Source organism: Hyaena hyaena, unplaced genomic scaffold (genome assembly GCF_003009895.1).
Source record: "Hyaena hyaena isolate Hyena2069 unplaced genomic scaffold, ASM300989v1 scaffold_599, whole genome shotgun sequence".
NCBI classification, from domain to species: Eukaryota; Metazoa; Chordata; class Mammalia; order Carnivora; family Hyaenidae; genus Hyaena; species Hyaena hyaena.
In genome coordinates this window covers 985,413-1,004,034 of record NW_024081230.1, presented here as the reverse complement: position 1 = coordinate 1,004,034, position 18,622 = coordinate 985,413, and the positions used below count along the sequence as shown (strand labels likewise).

The following is an 18,622-nucleotide window of genomic DNA, read 5'->3' as shown; positions in this document are numbered from 1 at the left end:
TGTATACCTGAAGCTTATATAAATATCATGTCAATTATACTTAAGTAAAAAAGGTAATAATAAAAAAACTGTGGTACGAGATAAAAATGAATGTCATAGTACATATTACTTTTTAAATTTTTTAATGTTTTTATTTCTGAGAGAGAGAGATTGAGAGCGTGAGCAAGGGAGTGTCAGAGAGAGAGGGAGATAACAGACTCTGAAGCAGGCTCTAGGCTCTTAAGCTTGCTGTCAGCACAGAGCCTGACGCAGGGCTCGAACCCACAAACTATGACCTGGGCTAAAGTCGGACTCTTAACCAACTGAGCCACCCAGTCGCCCCCATAGTACGTATTTCTTAAGGTTGATTACAAAACTACAATTCTCCCTTAACCTGTCTTATTCTAGGAGTTGGGTACTTACCACAAACTAGAATATTCTGAATTCTTTCCTGGAAATTTTTGTACGGTTGCTCATTGCAACATAAAAAAAAAAATCCTTAACTGCAGAGTAAGCTTGTCTGTGATAAGATAGGAGTTTACTCATAGAGGAAAAAAGAGAAGACAGAGGAGAAGTGAAATTTGAGTACCTGGTATCATTTATTCTTTAAATCTAAGTTAATTCTTGTCATTCAGTTTTTTAATCCTTGTCATAAGCTGGGTTCTAACCAAAAGTTGGAGAGTGACACTGACATACATCTTACTGAATCTGGATAGGAGTGATTTGGTAATGTTTATTTACCTTGGTGGTTAATTTAATCTCATCAGTGGAATTAACAGGATATTGAATAGGCCACATTCTGCAGGGATTAAAAAATACATATAGAAATATATATATACATATATATGCATATGTGTAATATAGAGAGAGAGCATCCTACTTCTAAAAAGAAAAAAATTGAACTAAATGTAACTGAGAAATATTGAAGAAAATAAATTAACGAAGTAAATATGAAATAATTACAGTTCTGTTTTTTATGCATCAGTAAAAATGCTTAATTTTTGTATCAATCTAGAAAATAGACCTATCAATTTAAATAATTTGTTTTCCCCAATTTTTTGCCATGAATTTATGCCTTGTGTCATTAACTATCTTTAAGTAAAAGTAATACATAAAAAAAATAAGACATGTATATGCCTAATTAAATAAACAGTGGAAAGGAGGGAGAAGGAAGGAAGGAAGCCACAAAAGCCTGCTGATGTAGGTGTGTTACATAGGTGTGTTCTATTGATAACTCAAATACAGCAACTAGTTTTGTTTTCAGAGATGTGATTTGGGGGCACCTGGGCGGTTCATTTGGTTAAGCATCTGACTCTTGATTTCAGCTCTGGTCATGATCTCAACAGTTTGTTTGTTAGAGCACTGAGTCTGAGCAGAGCCTGCTTGGGATTCTATCCCTCTCTGCCCCTCACCTGTGTATATGCACGTGTACTCTCTTTCCCCCTCTCCAAATAAAGTTAAAAAAAAAGAGAGATGTGATTTTTTAAGGTATAATTCACTGATTTATACTTATGATAAATTTAATATATATAATAATGATTTAACATTTGGTTTTAATTATAAAATAGAGCTATGTTACAGATTCAGATAATTATCCTTGTGTTTTCTTATTCACTTAGTATCTGTGAGACATTTAAAAGACATAGCATACAAGACCATTTGTGTATGTGCAGGTGTGTCATGCATCTTGTAGTGTGTTTAGCATTCCCTGGCTCATCCTGTTAAATCTCAGTGGTATTCTCCGTTCTGTGACAACAGACTTCAAGAGCCCCCTATAAAACACTGTATTGCCCACATGGAGAACCGATGTTGGAGATACAAACATGAAAAGACATCTTTTCTACCTTCACAGAACTTATGGTTTAACAAGAAGATAAATATTGTAAAAGAATATTGTTATGATCCTAGAGTGTGAAATAGGGAATATCTAACTCTCCTTAGGCCTAGGGAAGGCTTCGTGGAGGAGCTAGTATGATATGAAGTGTAGGTAACAAATAGGGAAGGAGCCACATGGTGTGAATAGCATCTACAAAGATGTGAGAGGCCCTAAGTATATATACTGTATATTATTATATATGCATAATATACATTACGTACATACTGTGTGTGTGTGTGTGTGTGTATATACATATACCACATATGTTTAGAAATTTGTATGCCATTGTAGTGACTTGGATTACATTCTAGATACTGGAAAGCCTTAGAAGGATTATGAATAGAAGAATGGCATGGATAGTTACATATTTCAGTAGATCATGTCAAGCCCAGAATGGAAGACAGATTGGAGGCCAGTCCTGAGGCAAGGAGACTAGTTAGGAAATATTAACAGTATTCAGAAGGTACATAAATCCCCAAGACAGTGGAAATTGCAATGGAAATAGAAAAGACAGATAGGAACTGCTTTGGTGGTAAAATCAGTATGCTTTGATGAATAATTGGCTGAGAGAAGTGAAGAATAGGGAGGTGTCCCAAGTTTGTTTCTTTTGCAACAGGGTAGTTGCTATTTACACATGAATAGGAGTTTTTGAAAATGCAAGTTTGGTGGTGGTGACTTTGGTGGCTAGAGCATTTGGTAAAAATGCGGAGGACATGGTTAATAAACTTTAAAGTATTTTGAGTTGGATGTGCATTTAGGTATTCAGGAAGAAATGTTCAGTAGGTATCTGATCATAGGAGTATGAGGTTAAAGAGAAGGGGGGTACAATATACTATGGTATATTGTGTTGGCTATGGAGACAGCTGGTTTCCGGTACTTCGGTAATGGCAGAGCAGTTTGTGTTAGACTAAATCTGCATATTGCAATTATAAAGCTCTAGACAAAATACTCAAAAACAATAACAAACTATTTGAAGATGTTGAGGAATGACCAAAAGCAGAAAGTAACTAGAAAGAAAATTTTTAAAAAAAAGGGGAGCCTGGGTGGCTCAGTCGGTTAAGTGTCCAACTTCAGCTCAGGTCTTGATCTCACAGTTTGAGTTCGAGCCCCATGTTGGGCTCTTTGCTGACCGCTCACAGCCTGGAGCCTGCTTTGGATTCTGTGTCTCCCTCTCTCTCTGCCCCTGCCCCACTTGTGCTCTGTTTCTCCCTGTCTCAATAAAAAATAAACATAAAATATTTAAAAAATAAATAAATAAAAATTAAAAAAAAATAAAAAAAGGGATCAACACTGAGTGAAATGTCTGTTTTTGTAGCTTTTCACCAAAAGAAACTCCTTAGTCTCCAAGACTTTTGACAGCTAAAACTCAGGCAGAAAGATGTAGTCTTAGTGGTTTGAAATACCTAATATTCTTCTGCCTTTAGGTAATAAGAATTTTAATACTCTAAAATAAGTAGAAACTATTTTTTGTTGTTTTATTTAAGTTACTTGGATTCCAGGGTCACTTGGGCGATTCAGTCGGTTGAGCATCTGAATTCAGCTCAGGTCATGATTTCATGGTTTGAGGGTTTCAGCCCTGCGTTGGGCTTACTGCTGTCAGCACAGAGCCTGCTTTGGATTCCTGTCTCCCTTCTCTTTATTCACCTCCCTCACTCACACTCTCTGTCTCTTAAAACTAAATAAACCTTAAAAATATTAAAAAGTAAGTTATTTGGATTCTGGCATTTACTTTAGAATGTAATTCATATTTTACAGAACTGTAATATAATCCTGTTCTTAAGTGTGTAAGTTACAGAAGGGAGGTTTATACATTAGATGCGTAGAAAAATGTTCTTATATCTGAAATGATAAAATTTCTGTCTGATGCTTATGGATGACTTTTTGTTTTCTTTATATTTTTGTCAATGAGAAGAACGTTTTTCACAGTGAACATATATTGTTTTTGTAATCAAATGAAGCATCTGTTCTGAGAAGATGCTTAGCAGAAGGACTGAGTAATTTCCAGTTTAGTTTACTACCTTGTTGCAGCGTTCTTAATGAAATATGAAAAACTTGATATTTTTCTTCAGGAAAATGGGACTGATACTGCCGATCATGTTCGAAATTCCACTTGGACAAAAAATGGCACCTACCAAGATGTTCTTCATAATGCCTCTGAAGAAGCCACAGAACAAAACATACGAGCTGGTACCCAGGCAGTTTTGCAGGTGGTTTACTTTTTGGTTATTTAAAAAAAAAAATAGAATAAAATAATCATTGAGTATTTCAAATATATGTTTCAGTACTTCATTGTACAGTATAATTTTTTAATAAAATCATTTATCAGTTATCCTTAGGACATATTAATTTTGTTTTTTCCTTAACTTTTGCTTCCTCGTATATATGTATTGATAAACGTTACATATGGTTTTTCTAGACAGCTTTAATATTTATGTAAATTGTGTTATGGTATATTGACATCTGGTATGTTCTTTTTGTATTAAACATGTTTTTGAGATGTGTTGTTGATACACAGCTGTAGTTCATTCCTTTTAGCTACTTTCTGGTATTGCAATTCATGATTATTTCATCACATTTTACTTAACTCCTTACTCTGTTGATGTTTTTTAAGTTGTTTCCAATTTCTCACTATTCCAGATAGTACTGCATTGAGAATTCTTACATACGTTTTTGTTTCTTTGTTGTTTTGTTTTGTTTTGCTTTGCACTCTGTGGGAGAATTTCCCTAGGGTGTATACCTAGAAGTGAAGTTACTGGGTTGAAGGAGTTGCACATTATCAGCTTTACTTTACTGTTAGTACCAAATTGTCTTCCAACATGGTTATAATAGTTTACATTTCCTTTGGTAGTGTTTGTGAGTTCTCCTTTCCTTGTATCTTTCCTCTTATATAGGTAGATTTTAATTTTTGCTGCCTCAATATATGTGAAATGTTATTTCATTTTTTTAAGTTTGTGTTTCCTTGTTTTTAATTTTATTTCATCACCAGTGAAATTGAGCATCTTTTTATGAATTGCCTATTTACATGCTTTTTCCCTTATTCAGTTGAGTTGTCTTTCTCATATTGATTTGTAGTCATTTTTTTTAAATCAGACTGTTCTTATCAAGGCCACATGTGACCTCCATATTGTTGAATCAGATGTACATTTTCAATCCTAATCTTACTGGACTTGTCAGGAGCATTTGACAGAATAGACCATTCCCTCCCTATTAAAACTTCTTCCCTTGGTCTTCAGAGTAGCATCCCTCCTGTTTTTCTCACCCACTGGCCACTTCTCAGAATTTTTTACTGATTAAAAAAAATTTTTTTTTTAATGTTTATTTATTTTAGAGAGAGAGTGTGCAGAGCATGAACGAGGGAGGGGCAGAGAGAGAGAGGGAGATACAGAATCCAAAGCAGGCTCCAGGCTCAGAGCTGTCAGCACAGAGCCCAGTGTGGGGCTCAGACTCATGAACTGTGAAATCATGACCTGAGCCGAAGTCGGATGCTTAACTAACTGGGCCATCCAGTCGGTGCCCCTTTACTGATGTTTTTATATCTCCCTGACTAGTCATATTGAAGTGCCCAGGAATCAGTTCTTGTATCTTTCTACTTATTCTCTTGTTTGATTTCTTCTATTCCTCTGGCTTCAAATGTTATCTATTTACTGCAACTTCTACAGTTTTGTTTCTAGTCTGAGTCTTCTTGTCTGAACTCTAAGAGTCTTGAACTCAAATATTTAAATGCCAAGGTAGCATCTTCACTTGGATGTCTAATAGTCATCTCAAACTTGACACTTCTAAAATTTGGCATCTCCTCTTGCTCAGCAAACGTGCTTGCAGTTCCTACAGATTTCCTTGTCTCGTTAATAGCACTTATTTTCCAGTTGTTCAAGCTATCTTGTTTCCTGTCTCTTTTATATCCTACATCTAATTTGGTAACATCCTGGCCATCTTCAGAATGTATGCAGAATATTCATAGCTAATAGCTGTTCAACACTCACAGTACCTCTTGTGTCGAAGCCTCAATCATTTTTCATCTGGATTATTGCAGTAAACTCCTAATCAGTATCCTTGCTTTTGCTCTTGCCCACCCCCACATCCATATGTTCTTAACACAGTAGCCAGAGGGATACTGTAAAGTTTAAGTCATTTTTCTACTCAAACCTATCCACTGGCTTTGCATTATCACTAATCATAAAAGCAAAAGTCTTTCTCATGGTCTTTACAGCTTTGTTTACATCATTGCTTCTCAGAATGTGGCCCATAAACTAGTGCTGACCCACAAGATAATTACAAAATTGAGAATAAGAGTTAAGTCATTTAATATCTCTTGATTTTGATGAAGTTTGTTTTTATATTTTATATATCTTATCATTTTTCCTATTAGTTCATTCTTACTGTATTTTACAATAGCGTTGGTCTACAAAGTTTGAGGAGAAAAACATATTCTTTTACCACTGGCAGTGTGAGAAGTTCTGCCCACGTGCTTTGGTTCTGTTTCTCAGCATCATTACCTAATTGCTTCCCCACTTCTTCACTCCACTCTGTATCTACGGTCCTTGCTGTTCTTAAATATGCTAGGTAGGCTTTCACCTTAGGTCGTTTAATCTTGATTTTTCTTTTATCTGGCCTGCTTTTCTCCCAAATTACTCCTGGTGGTTTTATTTTTCCTTTTACAATGCATTCGTATTTATATTCCTTTTCTATCCTCTCCCCTCCCCCTTCCAGCTTTCATTTTGCATTTACTGGGTCCTCCAGGACAGTGAGGTGATAGTGAGTACCTTTGTCTTGTTCTTGGCTTTTGGCAGTACTTCTCAGATTTAATTGCTGTTATATTGTTTGTTATAGTTCTTGATAAGTGCTCTTTTTCAGATTAAAGAATTTTACCTTTTGTCTTAGTTCACTGTGTGTTGTTTTTTTTAAACAATGAATAAGTGCTAAATGCTTTTTCTGCATACACTGTGATGATCATCCTTTTTTCCCTTTTATTCTGTTAATAGGGTATTCTTCGTTAATAGACTTTTCTAATGTCCAGATATTCTTAAATTGGGGGGTAAATATTACTTGGTCATAAAGTATGTATGATACTTTGATCAATTTGAATTGCTATTATTTTCACAGTACTTTTGTCTATAAGTGCACCACTGATATTAGACTCTTCCTTTTCTTATATAGTTCATGTTTGTTTTTGAGAGCAGGATTATAGTTTTATGAAAATTAATTGAGTAGTTGTCATTTTTGTCTCTACAACAGTTTGTTTAAAATAGGAATCATCTTCCCTGTTGGGCAAAACTTTGCTGATAAAGGTGTCTACTAGGCCTGGTGTTCAGGGATGATTCAAGGAGACCTCAGTTACCAGGTCTTTCATGATTATTGATGTATGCATCTTTTTAGTTTCTTCTTGAGTTAGTTGTGGCCATTAATGTTTTGTCTACAAAATAAACCCATTTAAAAATTTTTCAGTTTTAGTCACATAAAATTATCCATTGAAACTATCATGTTAAAATTCTCTACTGGATATATAGTTATGTCTTTTTTTTTTTAGGTCTAAGTTTTATTTGTGCCTCTCGCTTTTCTTGGTCAGTGTTGATAGACTTAGAGTCATCTCTTCACTATTTATTTTTTATTTATTTTTTTAACATTTATTCATTTTTTGAGAGACAGCGTGAGCACGGGAGGGGCAGAGAGAGAGGGAGACACAGAATCTGAAGCAGGCTCCAGGCTCTATGCAGAGGCTGGTTATGGGACTCAAACTCACAAACTGTGAGATCATGATCTGAGCCAAAGTCAGCCACTTAACTGACTTGAGCCATTATTCTCTAAATATTCTTTTCTCACATGATTTTACAACTACGTTTTATTATGTAGTTCATCCAGGAGATTTAAATCAGAATTATGGGTAGAGAAGATCTAAATGTTCAAGGTTCCCAATAGATACAATGTCCTGTACCTCCAAAGTGTCCTCAAGAGCCTTTGTACACACCTGTCACCATAATAATAACTTTGTCTTCAATAACAAAATATAATAAATGATTTGATTGTAACAGATTTCTTATTTTTTTATAATATAAAGATATATATTAATGGATCCTCATTAACAGTACTGGAGTATATGATCTATTGATGCAGTTTGTTATTACTAAAGCCAATAAACATAAAAAGAAAGTATAGAGTGTTCTGAAAATTGTTCTTCATTTAGGTATCATCTTTTATTCTAAACTATTTGTATTTTTATTGTTTCATTTTATGACAGCAGTAGAGTTATTATATTAAAGCTCTTAGTTTTTAAAAATGCTGTTTTTCACTTGGTTTATTTTTTTCACTTGGTTTATTTTTCTTGGGTGCCTAGTAGTGATTTTATATTTGTCTAGATAAACACAAAAGTAGAATTGTTTTTATGAGTTTAAGGTTCAAATGTCAAGCTAGGGGTAGAAATAGGTAGAATTAACCCATAGTCTAGATCACCCAGTGATCAGCATCTGAGTTTATTTTTTTCTCTGAATATGAAATTTGCTATTTTATAATGAATAGCTAATTATTTCTTTTGTCTTAGGTGTTTATTATAAACTCATCGAACATATTTCTTCTTGAACCTGCAAATGAAATTAAAAACCTTCTGGATGAGCACACAGATATGTGTAAACGCATTCTTAACATTTATCGGTTTATGGTTGTGCAAGTATCAATGGACAAAAAAACTTGGTAAAAAATATTTATCCTTTATTTTTTTTAATTGTGTATATGAGTATAGTAATTTTTAGAGGGATAGTGTCTGTGAGCAGAGCTTGTCACAGTATTGTAGAGGCTTCTATTAATGAATGAATACATATTTAATGTGATAATTATAATGACACTACTTTCCACTCTATCTCAGACATTTTTGATCAACCTTCTTGGATTATTTTTCTAAAGTGGACACCACCCACCACCACTCTCAGGAATGAATACATGCATGAATAAATGAAATTATGCATGTGTGAATAAAAGAATAAGGATATGATTAACTAGTAACTGTACTGTTTTGGACCATTCTTTTGTTAGTCTCCTGCCCCTTTCTTTTTTAACATACTTTTTATCAATGCTGTTGAGCCAGGTTAAAGTGAGAGGCCTGCTATATGTAACAGGACTTTGGAATTAAAAAAAATTTTTTAATGAGTTCCCTAGAAGTGATAGTATTATGAGAGATTACTCACATATTTATATTGAATTTCAAGATTTTATGAATTAAAATCATTATTATTAACAAAGTAAAAGGTTATAGATGAGTGAGTGTTGATTTGACCACAAATCATGTAAGATTTATTTGGAAAATGTATACTTTATTGCATATGTAGTTGATTTCAAATAGCTTTGCATTTCATACAGCTAAGCTAGAAGCCAAAGATTACAAATGTGGCAGCTTTGACTTCTGTCTTATGAATGAATGTATATATTTATTTGTTAATAAATTTAGGGTATTTTTCATTGAGTGATACTTTTCTGATTCTGCCCTCCTTTCCCAGAAAAATTACGAATCTGGATCTGTGATCTCTTGCTGCCTCTGCCACATTTCTCACACAGACTGTCCCACATATTGCTATGCCTGAAATGGGCTTGCAAACAAACCAAAGAGGAGGCTGTGATAGGGGGTTGGACCATTAACCTGGCTGTATATCCAAACTGAAATACCCTTTTTCACATGTGATTGAATCAGTTTCCAAATTATCAGGTACAAATAAGGTAGTTTTATGGTCTTAATAAGCATCTAGGAGAAAGAGGCGAGGTAGAGAAAATATTAGGATAGGCTTGACTTGGAGTACACAACAAGAATAAAGGGTTTAAAATGGCCAAACTAAAAAGGATGGAAAGGGGCAATAGAGTTGATGGTCCTTGATTACTTGTCAGAATCACTGTGATCTATTAATCTTGAAATGTTATAGTTTTTGACATTGTTCCTGGTACACTTCTAGATGTGTGCTTGTTCTCCATATTATAAAGATGGAGTAGATGAATAGACATCAAGGCAGAACTATATAGTATATAGAGAGGAGTGTTTTTCATACCGCTCCCTCAAGTCATTCATTACTCCATTTTTGTGGGTTGGGGGATGGCAGCTGTCTCCACATTCTCACCTCCAGTTCATCAGCTTATTTGATGAGAGGATTTTATGAATGAAAAATGGTTTTAAAATGGCTGGTATAGTTAATAAAATGGAATTTTTAATTTTAATATTTAAAGAATTCTGAAAATTTGAAAGATTTGATATTTGAGTTATTGAAAGATTATACATTTTATAATAAATATTAGTTTTAAATTATTCGTTAACCAGAAACAAACATATTCAAAAAGGAAACATTAATTAATTTTTTTACTTTAAGGGAACAGATGCTGCTTGTGTTGCTCAGAGTCACGGAGTCTGTACTGAAGATGCCATCACAAGCTTTTCTGCAGTTCCAGGGGAAAAAAAATATGACCTTGGCAGGTCGACTTGCAGGACCACTTTTCCAGGCAATAAAAATAAATAAGTAGACAGATAGATGGACAGATATGTATTTTTATAAGATTCATTGAGCCCTGAACTTGTTTCTTGGGAGAAAAAAGCTTTAAAGATCATTTCATATAATAAAGGATATTTTATAGAACTAAATTAAAAATTGCTTATCTAAATAGGTTATTTGCCATACATAGAAACTTAAAACCTATATCAGAGTGAAGGAAATATCAAGTTTGTGAAAAAGCATTGAAACAGGCCGAAGATACTTAACTTTTTCTCTTGTGCTGCATACTTCAATACTTGCAAAAAGCTGCCAGAGAGCTTCATGAGTAATGGCCTGTTTGCTTTATGAGTTTCTGAGTCTCTGGCATTGTTAGAAAAACAAAACTTTCTTTTAAGTTGTTCTGTAGTAGTGAAAAAGTAGTTTATAATAAAGATTCTTTCTTATCTTCTGTTTCTATAAGACTTTATTCACTTCTTGAGTGCCTGAGTGGCTCAGTCGGTTAAGCGTCCGACTTCGGCTCAGGTCATGATCTCGCAGTTTATGGGTTCGAGCCCCGCATCAGGTTCTGTGCAGGCAGCTCAGAGCCTGGAGCCTGTTTCAGATTCTGTGTCTCCCTCTCTCTCTGCCCCTCCCCTGCTCATGCTCTGTCTCTCTCTGTCTCAAACATAAAACTGTAAAAAAAATAATAAAAAAGACTTTATTTGCTTCCTTATCTTAAATATCAGTGGTAGTTTGATTAAATAAGAATTACATATTGTGTTTTCCAACCTGAGGGTACAGTACTGACTTTAAATGGATTCTTTGGAAAATAGCAGAATAATATATTCTTAAGATGACACATTAGGTACAAATACATGGATAAAATGGTTCTTGATACCAGAGATAAAAAGCTATCTCAGATCTAATTCTTGTCCGTAAACATAGTCACTGAATTATTATTATTTTTTTAATGTGTTCATTTGCCTAAAATTTTATGCAGATAATGAGTAATCTTTTGATACCAGTTATATTTATTATCTAAACTCTTCTTAACTTCATTCCACCCCCTTTTTTTAATGTTCATTTTTGAGAGAGAGTGGAATTGAGCAAGTGGGGAGGGGCAGAGAGAGAGGGAGATAGAGGATCCAAAGCAGGTTCTACACTGATGGCAGAGAGGCCGATGTGGGGCTTGAACTCATGAACCGAGCTATGAGATCAGGACCTGAGCTGAAAGTCAGATGCTTAACCTACTGAGCCACCCAGGCGCCCCCTTCATTAGTCCTTTTTAAAAAGATTTCCCGATTGTTAGAACTAAACTAATGTTGAAAGCTATAAGAAGACTATTTTAGCTTGCTATGTGGAATAACTTTATTGTGGTGTGAATGTTTAAAGATAGAATGGAGAATTACTAGTTAATACTTCACTATAAGCTCTGCTCATGTTCATCTTATATTTAATGTGTAAATTTATGTGAGTTTTTTAGTATAAAACTTTCCAGAAACATTACATTAAGTATATCTCTAATAATTTATTTGTTTTAGAATATCCAAGTTATATACTGATTTTCATTTTCAATTTGAGACTGTAGGTTTTGGTTAGTTTAGCTCAGTAACTATTAACTAGTCAATAATTTCAACACATAGTAGTATGGAGGCTATCTCTTTTTAAGCAGCATTTATTTTATTTAATATTAATGTAATACAGCATGAAGGATAGTTACAATTTAAGGGATATTTCTTTTCAGTTTGGATAACTTGCCCTAATTGCTAGAATGTTGGGAGTTGGCAGTTGTTGGGGAAATGAAATTAATAGTAGATGCTAATGATTACATGAATTACTTTTATAAGTATCATGTACCAAGAAAGGGTGTCATGGGTATTATGTGGTTTAGACTTCTACTTGTTTTTAGGTAATTTTTTATAATTGAATATATGAATTTGAACATATTTCATGGTTATTTATTTGTCTTTATAGACTCTTATAGTTGCCTGGATCAAAGCAAATCTAAATGTGTACATCTCTCGAGAACTGTGGGATGACTTACTCTCAGTATTATCATCGTTGACCTATTGGGAGGAGTTAGCCACTGAGTGGTCACTGACTATGGAAACACTAACTAAAGTTTTAGCTAGAAATTTATACAGTTTGGATCTCAGTGATTTACCATTGGATAAGCTGAGTGAACAGAAACAAAAAAAGCACAAAGGGAAAGGTAAGAGTTGTCCACAGAGATGTTCCACATAAATTTGTTTAAATAATTTGGTCTGGGAAAATCAAGCCAGGGAGATGGGTGAAGATAAAAAAGTCATGTCTTCTCTGAACTATTCCATCTTGTATTTGGCCAGAAGATCAAAACTTTTCAACAATAAAACATGTAGGTGCCTTGTAATTTTTCTTGAAGAACCTTAAAATCATTACTAATTTTGATGAGAAATAAAGTGTTCTGTATACTTGGTAAAATTTAAATAAATAATTTAGAATCTTAAATATTTTATATTATTAATAGTTAGCCAAAATACTTTCCCTTTTTATCATATGGGATTTTTTTGTTAGAATTTAGAAGATGATTTTATATTACTCTATTTTAAAAGAATTACTTGTAAAATTCTTTTGAAAGCATTTTCTTAGTTTTAACTAAAAGCAAACATTCCCTAAATGTAGATTATGTATCTTGTGAGTGTTAAAAAGAAGGAGAGGGACAGTGACATAGTGATTTTGTCATTGATACGTATTTTCATTTTCCTTGGATGTGTTAGTATTTTTCATTCTTAATAATTAGTTGCTAACTAGAGATTATATCTGAGTCACATTTCATATTTAACAGTAGCCCATGGTAGTTAATTATGTGACCAAACTACTTTTTCCGGGACTGTTTATTTCCCAAGGGACTATTACTGGCAGATAAGAGATTTAGTAACTTCCACCACAGGATGGCTTTTGGTTAGCTCATTTCTTGCTTGTCCAAAAGTTTGTTTTTTAATGGAGCCAAGTGAATGGCAGAGGATTTAATAATAGTTTATTTTTGATGGTGTATTTTTAGAATTCTGTATCGGCTTTGGAATGTGATTTCTACCTAAAATGAAGTTCAAAAAAGCGTTAACAGCACACAAGCATTTATTTTTTTAACTATTTATTTATTTTTACAAATAGTTTATTGTCAAATTGGTTTCCACATAACACCCAGTGCTCATCCCCACAAGTGCCCTCCTCCATGCCCATCCCCCCCCCCCCCCCCCCCCCCCCTCACTCCTCAGTTTGTTCTCAGCATTCAAGAGTCTCTCATGGTTTGCCTCTCTCCCTTTCCCCCACCGTTTCCCCTCTTCTTCTCCCCCATGGTCCTCAGTTAAGTTCCTCCTAATCCTCCTATACGTGCAAACATATGATATCTGTCCTTCTCTGCCTGGCTTATTTCACTCAGCATAACACCCTCAAGTTCCATCCCTGTTGCTACACATGGCCAGATTTCATTGTTTCTCATTGCCATGTAGTATTCCAAGAAGATAAACCACATCTTCTTGATCCATTCGTCCGTTGATGGACACTTAGGCTCTTTCCATGACTTGGCTATTGTTGAGAGTGCTGCTATGAACATTGGGGTACATGTGCTCCTATGCCTCAGCATTTCTGTATCCCTTGGGCAAATTCCTAGCAGTGCTATTGCTGGGTCCTAGGGGAGTTCTATTGTTAGTTTCCTGAGGAACCTCCACACTGTTTTCCAGAGGGCCTGTACCAGTTTACATTCCCACCAACAGTGTAGGCAGGTGCCTGTTTCTCCACATCCTCACCAGCATCTACAGTTCTCTGATTTGCTCATTTTAGCCACTCTGACTGGCGTGAGGTGGTATCTCAGTGTGGTTTTGATGTGTATTTCCCTGATGAGGAGGGATGCTGAGCGTCGTTTCGTGTGTCTATTGGCCATCTGGATGTCCTCTTTGGAGAAGTGTCTGTTCATATCTTCTGCCCATTTCTTCACTGGGTTGTTTGTTTTTCGGGTGTGGAGTTTGGTGAGTTCCTTATAGATTTTGGATATTAACCCTTTATCTGATATGTCATTTGCAACTATCTTTTCCAATTCCGTAGTTGCCTATTAGTTTTGATTATTTCCTTTGCTGTGCAGAAGCTTTTAATCTTTATGAGGTCCCAACAGTTTATTTTTGCTCTTGATTCCTTGCTTTTGGGGATGTGTCAAGTAAGAAGTTGCTGCGGTGGAGGTCAAGGAGGTTGTTTCCTGCTTTCTCCTCTAGGGTGTTGATAGTTTCCTGTCTCACGTTCAGGTCTTTTATCCATTTTGAGTTTATTTTTGTGCGTGGTGTGAGAAAATGATCTAGTTTCATTCTTCTGCATGTCTAGTTCTCCCAACACCGTCTGTTAAAAAGGCTGTCTTTTTTTCCATTGGATGCTCTTTCCTGCTTTGTCAAAGATCAGTTGGCTGTATACTTTTGGGTCCACTTCTGAGTTCTCAATTCTGTTCCATTGGTCTATGTGTCTGTTTTTGTGCCAATACCATACTGTCTTGATGATGACAGCTTTGTAGTAGAGGCTAAAGTCTGGGATGGTGATCCCTCCCGTTTTGGTTTTATTTTTCAGTATTACTTTGGCTATTTGGGGTATTTTGTGGTTCCATACAAATTTTAGGATAGTTTGTTCTAGTTTTGAGAAGTATGCTAGTGCAATTTTGATTGGAATTGCATTGAATGTGTAGAGTGCTTTGGGTAGTAATGACATCTTAACTATATTTATTCTTCCTATCCATGAGCATGGAATGTTTTTCCATTTCTTTGTGTCTTCTTCAATTTCCTTCATAAGTTTTCTATTGTTTTCATCATACAGATCTCAGCACGCAAGCATTTAACTTGATACTTTATAATACACTATGAGTAAACCTGAGAATCTGAGGCAAGGTAGCCTATATAATGTGAAGAGATTATTGATCAGGTGACAGAATACTGAGAGTGGAAAATCTACATTTCTAGGAGTTGGACATGAATTTCAGAAAGTTTCAGTTGACAAGTCATTTTCTAGAGGATGGAGTCGCGATCAGCCTGGCCAAGCCCCAATGAGACAGAGAAGTGCAACAACCACCGGTTCCCCAGGAACTGAGAAGGCAAGGAGTATAGTACGGCAAAAAACTGTTGGTATGTACTTGGAAATTATTTCTCTTTAAAGTAATGAGAATTGTATAGGGCAATATGTTTATAGTCCTTAGTAACAATGTATGTAAATATAGTTTTCTTACCAGTTAATTCTTACTGTTAAAGGAGAAACTTCTATAGCAAAACCTTTTTTTCAGTAGTACTTAGAGTCTGATGACATGCTGTGTCATTCCTTTATCCTATTAAGATCTCTCTTACATTATCGTTTTCATGTAGTTTATTTTACTGTAGGTATCAGTAATTTTAAACTCTTATTTTGCAGAATTGAAGAAGTAGAACTGTGGTTCACTTTAGAGAACTCATGCATTAACTGCTATAGTTTCTACTAAGCGAATATACTCACAATCATGGAAAACCAGGGTAGCTAAGTTTCAGTGTTACAATTATATAATTAGATTGGCTTCACAAACCTTCAACTAGGAATTCATGCTCTCTACTTGCAGATGGCTATGACCAAGGTAGAGTCTGTTGCAAGGTTCCTTGCAGCTCTTAACAGACATGGAAGAAAGTTTTGTAATCTTGGAAACAGCAGCAAAGGAGCAACGATGGGAAGAATTTCTGGATGTAGGATCACTCAGTATACTCTGGACCTATCTACCATCTTACTCCTTTTCCTCTCAGAGACTTATAACTAGGTCTGAATTGTAGTAAAGTGCTGCACTGAAAAATAAGCAGGCCAGCAGGCTTTGTGCTAATCTCTTTTTTCACTCTCTTTCATCACTGAATAGCTAGATAATCTTAAACAATTTACTGACCTTTCTAGGCTTTATTTACCTTATGTGTCTGAAACAAAATTGCTTGAAGTTACTTTAGGCTTTACAGTACATGATTTTTATGGCAGGAGCATTTTTTGTGGAAATGTGTCTATATTTATGGTAATCAGTGAAAAACAATTTTAAAGAAAGTTAAAATAATTAAAAATCATGATTAATGTTAAATCCTTTAAAAGAATTATATTTTCACAATTGTTTTCTGTCTATAAAATAAGTATAGAATTATATTGTCAAGCAAGAAGAATAAAACATACAAGGAAAAAGGATATTGATGAATCAAAATTGATAGGATATTTTAAGTTTTGGTGTAGAATCACTTTGAGATTCTCAGGAAGATACTGATTACATCTGAACTGTCTTCATTTTATATTAATGTCACATGTTATGAAAATGTGTATTGTTTAGGACAGAATTGTTCTTTTAAATTTAAAATTTTACTGTTTTACTTAAAACCTGTATCTTTTTTTTAAAGTTCTTATATAATTTTTCATGTTATAGTAGTAATTTATGCTTACTGTGGAATATAAAGTTTAGGAAGCATCAATGAAATAATCATTAACATGTTGGCATATTTCTAATCTTTGAAGAGCATATAATGAATGAAATATTCATCTTAAATTCATACCTGACTATGCATACTTTCTGGTACCTATGTCAAAACAACCTTATTAAAAAGTTAAAGCATTAAAAATTGTGTTAAGAAAGGTGCCTTCATGAAGTTGGAGAATGCTGAAAAGGGCAGCAGGTTACTTAGAATAGTGTTTGGATAATATTTTCTTAAAAATATTTTTTTATGTTCATAGTGAATGTACACAGTTAAAAATTAAATTTCTGTTAGAGTTATACATTTTAATAAGTCCCTCATGACTCCTCCTATAAGGTTTTGCTTATGCCAACACATTAAAGGATGCAGTGAATTTAGGACTTACTTTAGAATACGTTTGTGAGAAGTAATAACTTGTTTACAGTTATGATTTAGGAGCTGGTATTCAACTATTAGAACAAATATATCACTGTTTCTGTTTTCAGATTTTCCTCTTGGTTTATGTTTATTATAACATTGGGCCTAAGTTTGGGCACTTACAAAGGTATTTCTGCCAGTGGATAGATGTATGTATGTATGCTGTGAATTTTATTTAGTTATAAATATGGAGAAATATGTGTTACATTTTAGAAGTGAGAAAAGGCCTTCCTTCTATTTATTTTGTGTTTGTGTGCTTTTAGTGATTTGTTACATTTGCTGTTCATGAATTTCTTATGATGCATGGGAACTCTCGAGTGAAGGTCACAGCTTTTGACATAATGTGTATATTTTATGATCCAAGATGAATTTATGTGGAATGTGTCTATTTTTCTTTTGTTTTCAACTTTTTGAGAGGGAAAAGGTCAGAAATGTTCAAAAACTGACAGCTTATATGTTTGAAAATTTCTTTCTACTTTTTGGTGTTATATTTTTCATATTGCCCTTTCATCTACATGAGACACATATTACAGATTTAAAATCCCTCATGCGTGTGGCTTAGGAATGTATGTGGCAGTTGGAATTTCAGTGGCTTTATAGAGATTTCTGACTTAAGATTTGGATTAGTAAATCCCTCAAAATCTCAGTAGCTAATTCATTTTAAGTAATTTTCTATAGTGCAGGTGACACAGTTGTGAGACACTAGACAAAATTCTAGGTATGTATAAAGACCTACAGTATAATGAAAAATAGAGGGGTACATTTGTATAGAATTCATTCAGGATCATACCATACTTAAACCACTGGGATTATAGAAAGTTCCAAGGGAAATGCTCAGGCTCTTCAAGTTAGTGATAGGAAAGAAAGAACAGGAGGAATTGTTATCTCCAAGGAATTATCTAACTCAAGGGAAAAAATAGAAGAAAACTTGTAATTCTTCTGTGGAATTGAAAATTGAATCAAATGATTTTTAAAAGATTCAATGTAGTTTTAAAATAAGTATCTCTAAAAGTCACATCTGATTATAATTGTAGATGGTATTTTAACCTTTGCTGTTAATAAGCGGCACTTCATATTTTGCCTATGTTTCTTTGCTCTAGTAAGGTTGAATGAATGATTATCTTGAAGTCCACATAGCTATGTTTCACACTAGATTGTAAAATTGTGGGTCACTTTCATAAGAAGAAACAAGTGGGAAAACACAAATAGGGTGAGATTCTGACATTTTGTATGTGAGTTCAATTCTAAAATAGTTACTTTTTTTTTTTTTTTTTAGTGTTTATTTTTGAGAGAAAGAGAGCAGGAGCAGGGGAGGTGCAGAGAGAGAGAGGGAGACCGAGATCTGAAGCAGGTTCCACGCTACAGAGCCTGATACAGGGTTCAAATTCACAAATTGTGAGATCATGACCTGAGCGAAAGTTGGACACTCAACAGACTGGGCCACC

At 34.4% G+C, this 18,622-nt stretch overlaps 1 protein-coding gene across 8 annotated transcripts in view; it reads left to right on the top strand.

The window, feature by feature from the left end:
• The window catches only part of RALGAPA1 (Ral GTPase activating protein catalytic subunit alpha 1), a 259,277-nt gene that overhangs the window by 82,518 nt on the left and 158,137 nt on the right, over positions 1-18,622 (top strand). For all 8 annotated transcript variants that reach the window (XM_039257004.1, XM_039257003.1, XM_039256998.1 and 5 more), the window contains exons 12-16: positions 3,925-4,062; positions 8,388-8,536; positions 10,192-10,321; positions 12,265-12,502; positions 15,264-15,425. In XM_039257004.1, coding sequence (XP_039112935.1) covers positions 3,925-4,062; positions 8,388-8,536; positions 10,192-10,321; positions 12,265-12,502; positions 15,264-15,425 — 817 coding nt within the window. The remainder of the gene's footprint in view (positions 1-3,924; positions 4,063-8,387; positions 8,537-10,191; positions 10,322-12,264; positions 12,503-15,263; positions 15,426-18,622) is intronic.